The sequence below is a fragment of the Macrotis lagotis genome, chromosome 3 (assembly GCF_037893015.1).
Source record: "Macrotis lagotis isolate mMagLag1 chromosome 3, bilby.v1.9.chrom.fasta, whole genome shotgun sequence".
Lineage (NCBI taxonomy): Eukaryota > Metazoa > Chordata > Mammalia > Peramelemorphia > Peramelidae > Macrotis > Macrotis lagotis.
Genome location: NC_133660.1, coordinates 199233354 through 199244227, shown reverse-complemented (window position 1 = coordinate 199244227; position 10874 = coordinate 199233354). Strand labels below are relative to the sequence as shown.

Below are 10874 nucleotides of genomic sequence, written 5' to 3'. Positions count from 1 at the left end.
AGCTGAATTTGAACGTTGTGTTCTCTATGCACTGCACCACTAACTAGTGAGTTTCCCAATCTCTTTTTTTTTTTTTAGGTTTTTGCAAGGTTAAGTGACACAGCTATTAAGTGCCTGAGGTCGGATTTGAACTCATGTCCTCCCGACTCCAGGGCCGGTGCTCTATCCACTGCGCCACCTAGCCGCCCCTCCCCCAACATCAGGCGTGACCAGCCCCAGCCATGGAGCGAGGCAGGCGCCACGCGGCTGCCAGCCGGCACGCCTAGTGCGCATGCGCCTCCCCAGCGCGCCCGCCGCGCTCTCCCTGTGGCTCGGCGTGGGGGAGGGGAGAGGCGCGTGCGCCCGGCGCGCCTACGTCATCGCGAGGGCGCCCGGCGACGCCGCGTCGAGACAGATGACGCGCCTTTGGAGCCCGGGCCTCTTCCTCCGCGCCGTCCGCGCCTCCTCCCGGCCTGGCAGCGGGGCTGGCGGCTCCGGGGGCCCCGGGCCGGGCGTCTGTGCGCGTCGCGGCCTGTATGAGGGCACTGAGCGAGCTCTGCGGCAGCGCGGCCGCGGCGGAGGCCCGCGACCCGGACGCCAGGTGACGCCGCTGCCTGGCCTGTTTGGCCGCGGGCGGGCCCGTTGCTATGGAGCCGCGGGCCGCGTCCCCGGCGGCGGCCGGGCCTCTCGCGCCCTTTGCCCCTTCCCCCCGCCGCCACCTCCTCCTCGCGGCGCCCCTCCCCCGCGGCCGGGCACTGCCCAGGCCGGAGGGGCGCCGACCCCGCGTTTTACAGATGGGGAACCTGAGGCCGCGAGGAAGGGGGCCTCCCCCCTGCAGCGCCGTAGCACCCGCGGCACTCCCCGGGGCCCATAGGGCAGATAGGATCCTCCGGGCCGGGCCGCTTCGGCCGGCGCTGACCCTTCCCGACCTCGCGGGCCTTGCTTGGCAAAGTTGCCGGCCTGCAAGCCCAGTGCCACCTCCGGCGCACTTAGCCTATGGGGAAACTGAGGCAGGTGGCCAAGCAGACGGCGTTAGTGAGCGGCGGCGGCCGGATCGGAGCTCAGGAAGGTGACCGACCCACCTCTGCGCCTTCCTCCAGGCCGAGTAACTGCCCACCCGCAGAAGTAGTAATCGGAATAAATGTTGGCCAAGATGACTGGCAGTGTAGTAGATCAGTGTGTTTATTTAGATCTATAGATTTAGATAATTTGGACATTTTAGATCAATGTGTTTATTTAGATCTATAGACTTAGATTAGGCATTTTAGGTCAATATCTTTATTTAGATTCATAGATTTAGTTAAGTTAGACATTTTAGATCAATGGATTTATTTAGATAATTTAGACATTTTAGATCAATGGATTTATTTAGATATATAGATTTAGATAATATAGCCATTTTAGATCAATATCTTTATTTAGATGTATAGATTTAGGTAATTTAGACGTTTTAGATCAATATCTTTATTTAGATACATAGATTTATGTAATTTAGACATTTTAGATCAATAGATTTGTTTAGATATATAGATTTAGATAATTTAGACATTTTAGACCAATGTCTTTATTTAGATACATAGATTTAGGTAATTTAGACATTTTAGACCAATGGATTTATTTAGATAATTTAGACATTTTAGATCAATGTATTTAGATAATATAGCCATTTTAGATCAATATCTTTATTTAGATGTATAGATTTAGATAATTTGGACATTTTAAATCAATATCTTTAGATACATAGATTTATGTAATTTAGACATTTTTGATCAATAGATTTACTTAGATACATAGATGTAGGTAATTTAGACATTTTAGATCAATGTATTTATTTAGATCTATAGATTTAGATAGTTTAGACATTTTTAGATCAATATCTTTATTTAGATACATAGATTTAGGTAATGTAGACATTTTAGGTCAATGTATTTTTTTAGATACATAGATTCAGATAATTTGGACACTTTAGATCAATGTGTTTATTTAGATCTATAGATTTAGATAACTTGGACATTTTAGATCAATGTGTTTATTTAGATCTATAGATTTAGATTAGACATTTTAGGTCAATATCTTTATTTAGATTCATAGATTTAAGTAAGTTAGACATTTTAGACCAGTGGATTTATTTAGATAATGTAGACATTTTAGATCAATGTATTTATTTAGATCTATGGATTTAGATACTTTAGACATTTTAGGTCAATATCTTTATTTAGATACATAGATTTAGATAATTTAAGACCTTTTAGATCAATATCTTTATTTAGATACATAGATTTAGGTAATTTAGACATTTTAGCTCAATAGATTTGTTTAGATATATAGATTTAGATAATTTAGACATTTTAGACCAATGTCTTTATTTAGATACATAGATTTAGGTAATTTAGACATTTTAGCTCAATAGATTTGTTTAGATATATAGATTTAGATAATTTAGACATTTTAGACCAATGTCTTTATTTAGATACATAGATGTAGGTAATTTAGACATTTTAGATCAATAGATTTATTTAGATAATTTAAACATTTTAGATCAATGTATTTAGATTTATAGATTTAGATAGTTTAGACATTTTAGATCAATGGCTTTATTTAGATGTATAGATTTAGATAATTTAGACCTTTTAGATCAATATCTTTATTTAGATACATAGATTTATGTAATTTAGACATTTTAGATCAATAGATTTACTTAGATAATTTAGACATTTTAGATCAATAGATTTTTTAGATGTATAGATTTAGATAATTTAGACATTTTAGATCAATGTCTTTATTTAGATACATAGATTTAGGTAATTTAGATATTTTCGATCAATAGATTTACTTAGATACATAGATTTAGGTAATTTAGACATTTTAGATCAATAGATTTATTTAGATAATTTAGACATTTTAGATCAATGTATTTAGATCTATAGATTTAGATAGTTTAGACATTTTAGATCAATATCTTTATTTAGATGTATAGATTTAGATAATTTAGACGTTTTAGATCAATATCTTTATTTAGATACATAGATTTATGTAATTTAGACATTTTAGATCAATAGATTTAGATACATAGATTTAGATAATTTAGACATTTTAGATCAGTGTATTTATTTAGATATATAGATTTAGATAATTTAGATAAATATATTTTTTAGGTGCCCAAGCACCATGCTAACAACTGGAGATACACATAAAAACCAAGTTCCCATCCTCAAGGAGCTTACATTCTAATGGGGGAGATAAAACACAATCAGAAGGTAGAAATTGAGTGTCCATGGTTTAGGAGCAATGTTGCTAGCTAGAGAGCAAAAGAAGTAAGAAATCAAAGCAAGAGCCTGGGAATGAGAGATGATGCTACTGTTGATTTTTTCTACTTGAAAAAGAGGACATCATGGGGCATCTAGGTGGCTAGAGCACCGACCCTGGGGTCAGGAGTACCTGAGTTCAAATCCAGCCTCAGACACTTAATAATTACCTAGCTGTGTGGCCTTGGGCAAGCCACTTAACCCCCTTGCCTTGCAAAAACCTTAAAAAAAAAAGGACATCAGCTGATGATGCCATGCCATGCCATGCTGGTGAGTGAGGGGAGTTGTGCTAAATCACTATTCTTTCTCAAACTTTGGAGTCACCTGGGTCCAAGTGGCCAGATATGGTTCAGGACAACTGGAGGACAGCTCCACTGTAGGGGAAGCAGAGTTAGGTGATTTGCCTAGGTGTGAACTAATAAGGTCAACTAATAAGAAGTGTCTGAGGCAGGATTTGAACTCGGGTTCTTCTGACTTAAGGACCAGTGCTTTTTTATCTGCTTTGCCATCTAGCAGAGTGAGGTGAAACATTGACTGGAATGCTTCCTAAAATGGTAGTCCTAGAGAAGTATTCATCTCTGGAGAATAAGGTGAAAGTCAGTGTTCTCTAGGTTATGGAGAGTATGTTACTTAGGAAAAAGTCATTGAATTCAACCAAATTTCCACCTAGAACGACTTTTAGATACTGATGATTAATCAGTTGGCGTGGTTTTTGTTTGATTTTTGTTTTTAAGGATTTGAAGAAATTAAAATTTCACTTGTGTTTTCTAAAACATTCTACTGTAGTTGACTCAAAAGTATTTAGATGTTAAGTGATCAGTTCAATTTACACAGCTAGTATATATCAGAGAAAGAACTTGGAACCCAAGGCTTCTTGGGCATCTCTCTGTATACCCTCTTAAAGTAGAGAACTTAGAACGTCTCTTGCCTTGTTCCTACTTTTTGCTTTTGTTTTTTGTTGTTGTTCCTGCTTTTTAAAATTAAGGAAACTAGTTCAGAAAGGTAAGGTGTAATACATTACAGAGCCTAAACACTTTGTAACTCCCTTTGACCCTTCCCCAATAGCCTCAAAAATCTTAGTCCTGTATCCAGATCTTCTCACTTCTTTGTTATTCCAGGAAAGTTTGAGTCCTACCTGTCTTCTCCCAGAGGTAGGAGAAGTAGTCTTTTCTAGCCCCAAATATTTCAGACCATATCTGGCATATGATATCAAACAACAAAGTCTGCAATTATCACAGTGATGTTCTATGCCAGGAGAGAGGGAACTTATGCCAGATATGGTTACATTAGTTGATATTGTGGATATTGTTTGATAGTATAATGATAGGACCTAGATGACTAAGCTAATGCCCATACAAACATAATAGGCAAAATAGACAGCTGTGTTTCCCCATTATTTTTAGTTCTGTAAGGGGGGGGGATAAGACTTAAAGCTTTTTTGATTTTATGAATTTGATCTACTGCAGACTGAGTCATTTTTCCACTATCTTAGACCCTTTCAATAATTTGTCCTGATGAAATAAGTTCCCCTTTCTAAGCCTCACCCAAGCTTGGTATCAATGATACCCCAAGAACTTTTCCATCACATCTGACTCTGATTAGGAACAGCCTTCCTGTTCAATTACCTGTTCTCAACCAAGCCCATTTTGGAGTATATAATCTTACCATCTGAATCCCAGCTATGAGTGTGTTCCTCCCCAACCCATCTCCCTCCCCCTCCTGCTGGGTTGAGTTTCTTGCACTTGGGAACAAACATCAGTTTCTTTTTAGTTCATAGTGTGTTTGCCTGCGATTGTATCATTTTCCTGCATACTAATTTTCTGGAAATCTTGTATCCGGGGTGGCTAGGTGGCGCAGTGGATAGAGCACTGGCCCTGGAGTCAGGAGGACTTGAGTTCAAATCTGCTCTCAGACATTTAATAATTACCTAGCTGTGTGGCCTTGGGCAAGTCACTTAACTCCATTTGCCTTGGGAAAACCTAAAAACAAAATTGTGCTGGAAATCTTGTATCCAGATATTTGCTTTATAATACCTTGAGAGGTCCAGTAGAAACATTCATTGTTGTTTGTCCTGTGATCTTGAAGACCACCATGATATCAAGGGAGGTGATGCTATGACAAGCATATGAATTGAATTTGAATGAAGGGCTGCTGTGCTAAGTCACCAGATTCACTTTCTACTCCAGAACCATCTGGATCCAGTGGCCAGATGGAAATCAGGAACACTGGAGATGGTCCTGGATGTGAGGAATCAGGGTTAAGTGACTTGCCCAAGGTCACACAGCAAGTAAGTGTCAAGTGTCTGAGACTGGATTCAAATTCCTGTCCTGACTCCAATGCCAGTTCTCTACCCACTGTACCACCTAGATGTCCCAGGAATGTTTATTAGTGGATCCCTGTCCCACTACCAAAACAAAGCTTCCCTTTTTACCCTGCCCCCCTTTTCAATCTTTTTCTCCCCCTCCTCACCTTTCTCCCTGAGAGATCAAAGAAGTCACCATACCTTTTTTTCTGTGGTGAAAACCTGACCTCACTGGTTCAAGTTTTTCTGTTATACTAATTATTTCTTCTAAATTTTGCTCTCTTTAATCTCATTTCTCTTTTAAAATGCCAAGAAAAGTGTTGCCAGCTAAGTGGTATAGTGGCTAGAGTGCTGGATCTGAAGTCAAGGAGAAATTGGTGAAAGTCTGGCTTTCACTTAGTGCCTCACCTCTCCTGAGGGATTTGTAAAAGGCCTTAGCAATTCCAGTCCCATAGTAGGTGGTGAATATATACTTACTCATCTGCTTCTTATGGCTCTGCTACTTTGGTATCTTAATTCTATTAATAAATTTTTTTAAATGACTAATTTTTTTTTCTTAATTTCAGGGGCAACTACTAAGAAAGGAAGAATGCAGAAATCAGAGTGTCATGGAAGCCTACAAATGAGAAACAGAGTGACAGGTATATTTTTTGTATCACACCGAAGAGGTAGTAAAATAATTTGTTATATTTTCTAAGAAGGTGAACCTTAATTGACTGTTTTTTTTTTTTTCAAAAATAGGGACCTATGAACAAAGAACCTCATCAGGTTCCCAAGTAAAACCTAGATCTGTAGTACAACAAAACAAGTCATTATCCTCCAACAATTCTCCAGATTTTGTGAAGAAACCTCACCCTCGGCCAAGTGATAAACTTAATCCTAAAACTATTGACCCAGTAAGTAGAAAGGATACTTTAAAATTAACATTATTATTCCCATTATCATATTAATGTGATTGAATATGATGTTGGTGTTATCTCTTTGACCCCAAATTTTAAATAGAATTCAATGAATAAATGTGGTAGTAAAGAAGCATAAGAGCTAAGAATACTAAAATGAAATACATCTCAACATTTTATTGATCATGAATTTTATAAATCATCTATTTAAGTTTCCTACCAGATATGTGAATTTTTTTCTAAAACATCTACTAACCAGTTGTCATGCATGTCCAAGCTTGAACAATTTTAATCATTTGAAAGTTCTTCTATATAAGGAGAAATTTTCTTTCCTTTTACTTCTTAGTAATGCTATTACTATAAGTCATGGAATTAACACAGTTTTGGAAGAATGCAAATTATTCTTGACATATGACTAGCCCACTTTTTTTCTGGTCATAAATCTACCTACTTTTTTTATGACATTTCTCTTTGTCAATTCTTGGTTGGTACTGTTTTGCTTACATACTATGTTCATTACTCTATTGCCCTTTGGTTGTTCCTTGAGATTGTTCCTTGAGAGTGTTTCATTATTCATAGCCATTAAGTATCACGAGAGGAAATATTTGAGACATAAATCTTAGTTTCAGGCTTATAGTTTTTAAAAGTACTGCAATTCACACTTGTGTTTTTCATTTAATTCATTATCACTTTACATGATAATTTAGCAAGTCTTTGGGTTATGTATCCAATTGAATATCATAGTCTAAACTACTGGCATGTGTTAGCTATTTTGTTTTTCCATTGTGTATACTTAGGCCAGTTTTTTGAGAAATTATGGATATGCTTTATTATAACTGCATAGTATTTTAGGGCTTGATGAAATCAGCATACATATTAATCTACAATCAGTAGTATCTGATGGACCTCACTATTTCAACTCTGCTGAACAGCCTTCCTGACTATAGCAAGCACCTAGTTCCCCTTTTTTGGTTAACACAGTAATCAGAGAGTTATTAAAAAAATCTTCATAGTTATGTCTTTGTAAAATATTTTATAATTTTTATAAGACTATTCTCATCAAATTTTATAGTGATGGAAAAGCAAGTGTATATAACTTGCATTTTAATTTCAACAGACCCAAAACTTATCTTACTCTGAATGTATAACCCAGAGCCTCCCAAACCAATATTCTCCTTTGCTGCCATATTTCTCCAATTTTTTTTTTTTGCTGAAAAGTGTGTGTGTGTGTGTGTGTGTGTGTGTGTGTGTGAAATACAGTTCTTTTGGTATTTTTGTTTTGGCAGGTAGTTTACATTAGTTAAATTTCTCAAGGAAATAGTATGTGTAAGTATTCTTTCTATCTGCTTAACATTTTTATTGCTGGGTACAGTGAGGTGATAATTTTATTTTTATTGTAGTTTTAGAATGTTTTTGATTTGATTTTTGCTCTGATAATTTTATGGTTGGATTGTACACGATTGGTTTTGAAATCTCTCTTACATGGTAAATAGTTGTTTCTCATTTGCTAAAATATCATTTTGATTATTTGTAGCAATAAATGATATTCTCCATGTTCAATAGTCCTCAAATCTCTTCTAAGAAGATATTTATGTTTTATATATAGTCTTGAAGATTTTATTATTTAGGCTTTTTATCTTTCTTATTCCTAACTCAGAATTCTATTTTTCGTGTGTAATTTTTTTTTCCACCTTTGCTTTAATTTTCACAAGGTCTTAAAATAATTGTCAATTTAATTTGGAGAGTTTTTAGCTAACATTTCTCTATATCCTCCTCTGCAGGGTACATAAGCTATAATTATTTTCATTGTTTTCTTAGACATGTTTATGTGTATTGTAATACAAAATGTTTGTGTCCTATAAAATAAATGTATTTTCCCCCTCTGATGTACAATAAAAAGAGTTCTGAATCCTTTGTATTTATTCCTCTAAGGAGAACCTATGAATTATCCCTCCATTTAGCTGATAACTTCTACAATGTCAGTCCTAATAATAATTTTTTCCAGTTTAATTTTTTGGTCATAATCAAGGATCTTACATTTTCTAGAAGTATTTGTAGGTATTATATAAGCTATAATTAATATCTCTTTGTGCCTCTTTTTCCACCATCCTGCCAAGCAGTTAAACAAATTAGGAAGCCATATAGAACTGAGAAAAAAATTTTGTTTTGCATTTTTCTTTGTTTTATGTGTTGCTAAAGAATTTGGTACCAAGTGACCTACCTCTTGCTTGATGAGCCTTACTAGTTCTCAGAAATAAAAATATATTCTGTCCATAGAATTGTGTGTAAAAGAAATTTTTCTTTGTGATTTCCCTCTAACTCCCTCTCTCTTTTGGAAAGTTAAAATTATTTTTTTTCAATCTCTGAGTAACCAGAGAGCTTCATTTACTACTTGTGTGGCATAGTGACAAGCGTTTTTGTAAGCATGTGTGTTTATACTGTATCACATCTAGTTCACCTGAAGAGTAAAAATCACATTAATACATAGCATGGTTGAAGTAATGAAAAACTACAATCTAAATTTTTTTGACAAATATAAAACCAAAAAAGATTAGAGAGAGACAGTGTGTGTGTGTGTGTGTGTGTGTGTGTGTGTATTTAACCAATGTTATAACTTCAAGGTCTAATCTTTTTCTTGTCCCTGCATGTAATCCCCTACCTCCTTAGAGGTTGGGCCTTCCTTGTGTATTTTGAAGAAGCAATGGTGTGATGCTTATATGCAAAATCTTGATGCATAAAAAAATTTACATTTTTTCTTAATTAATTTCATTTCAGTTTAGTGATCAACCACGTGCCCCTTCTGCTTTTGCTGCTATTTACTCCAAAGGAGGTATTCCTTGCAGGTAAAATCAATTAAGAGATGCAGTAGTCTATATTCCTGAAGTGACTTTAATTAAATTAAATAGTTTTTGAAGGTTAAGTATGCTAAGAATATCAATTGCCTTTTAGACTTAATGTCATCTTGGAAAGAGTTTTCTTTTGGAGTATCCTGGTTATGTATGTTTTATCCTTTACCATTTAACTTTTCTTTCAGGAATTTTGACAAAGATATAATTTACCCAGTTTGCAGATTTTATACTTCCTAGATGACATATTTAGAATCCAAAAAGGAGTAGGATGTGATAGAACTTTGGGCTGTATTTAATATAATGAAGTTTTGCTGAAGTAAATATAGTCTTGGGGAAGTATGTAACCTGTGGATTACTCAATTCTGGGCACTGCATTTTACGGAGGGGGTAGTCAGTAAGATGCTAGATTAAATCTTGTCTTGAGTATTTAGTAGTTATGTGACCATGGACAAGACACCTACCCTCTGTTCCTAAGTTTCCTTATTGTTTTTTTTATTTTATTTTATTTCTTTAGGTTTTTGCAAGGCAAATGGGGTTAAGTGGCTTGCCCAAGGCCACACAGCTAGGTAACTATTAAGTGTCTGAGACCGGATTTGAACCCAGGTACTCCTGACTCCAAGGCCAGTGCTTTATCCACTATGCCACCTAGCCACCCCTAAGTTTCCTTATTGTTAATAGAATAACTGTAGTACCTACAGTCCTTACCAAACTTAAAAAGCACCTTATAAACATCAGTTATTGTTTATATAATTACTAGCTGGAGAGCACAGAGAAGGGCATCCTGAAATAAGGCCATTGAAGGTTAATGTAAAGAAATAGGGATTGTTTATCCCAGAGCTGAGACAGATGCTATCCCTGACTGTTATTAGCCCTATCATCCCCATTGTTGCCTACTTCTTCACCACGAACCATGAAGATCCTCAATCATAGATAAATATAGAAAATCTAACAGGATCCTGCATTATTGATTCCATAAACTCTTAACAAGCAATCATGGGGATCATTTTCCAGTTTTAATACAGCCTGATTTCAACTCCTCAGAAAATTTATTTGTTGTTATATCTTTTTAACTACTGCATCTCCCCTCCTCAAAGGTCAAAAGGTATTTTTTGAAGAGTTAGGGGTAATATCACCTTTTGTAGTATCTTTTTATTGCCACTACTATATATCAGCATAGCTATTGCCCTTGTGCATAGCTATTGCCCTTGTATCTGGACAAAGTTTGATTCATATAGGTGCTCTTCCTCAGGTTCACATCTAGGTCCTGCTATTTGTGATCAGTTAATATCCTTTTCCTATGGTCTGGGTCTTCATGTAAAATGTGCTTCAAATCAAGGCCCACTGTAAACATTTCCCAATACCTTTGAAGGCTGGTTTTATTTGAAATCTTCTGATTTTGTTTAAATTACCATTTTTTATAACCTTACATAAAACGTTTAGCATATGTTGTTGCTTTGTTATTGTAGCTGTAACAATGAGTTAAATATTAATGTTAAGACATATTTTATGGTTAAGTCATCCATCAAGGATCCTTCAGTTA

At 36.5% G+C, this 10874-nt stretch overlaps 1 protein-coding gene across 4 annotated transcripts in view; it reads left to right on the top strand.

Annotated features, from left to right (window-relative positions):
- The first annotated feature begins 373 nt into the window (after positions 1–373).
- Positions 374–10874, top strand: part of PACRGL (parkin coregulated like) — an 84679-nt gene continuing 74178 nt past the window's right edge. For 2 of the 4 annotated variants that reach the window (XM_074229708.1, XM_074229710.1), the window contains exons 1-4: positions 720–1048; positions 6153–6227; positions 6328–6482; positions 9261–9328. In XM_074229708.1, the coding sequence (XP_074085809.1) occupies positions 976–1048; positions 6153–6227; positions 6328–6482; positions 9261–9328 (371 nt within the window). In that variant the 5' untranslated portion in view covers positions 720–975. Of the gene's footprint in view, positions 581–719; positions 1049–2988; positions 3555–6152; positions 6228–6327; positions 6483–9260; positions 9329–10874 lie in introns of those variants that run through there. The other 2 variants (XM_074229711.1, XM_074229709.1) reach the window with 2 other exon arrangements.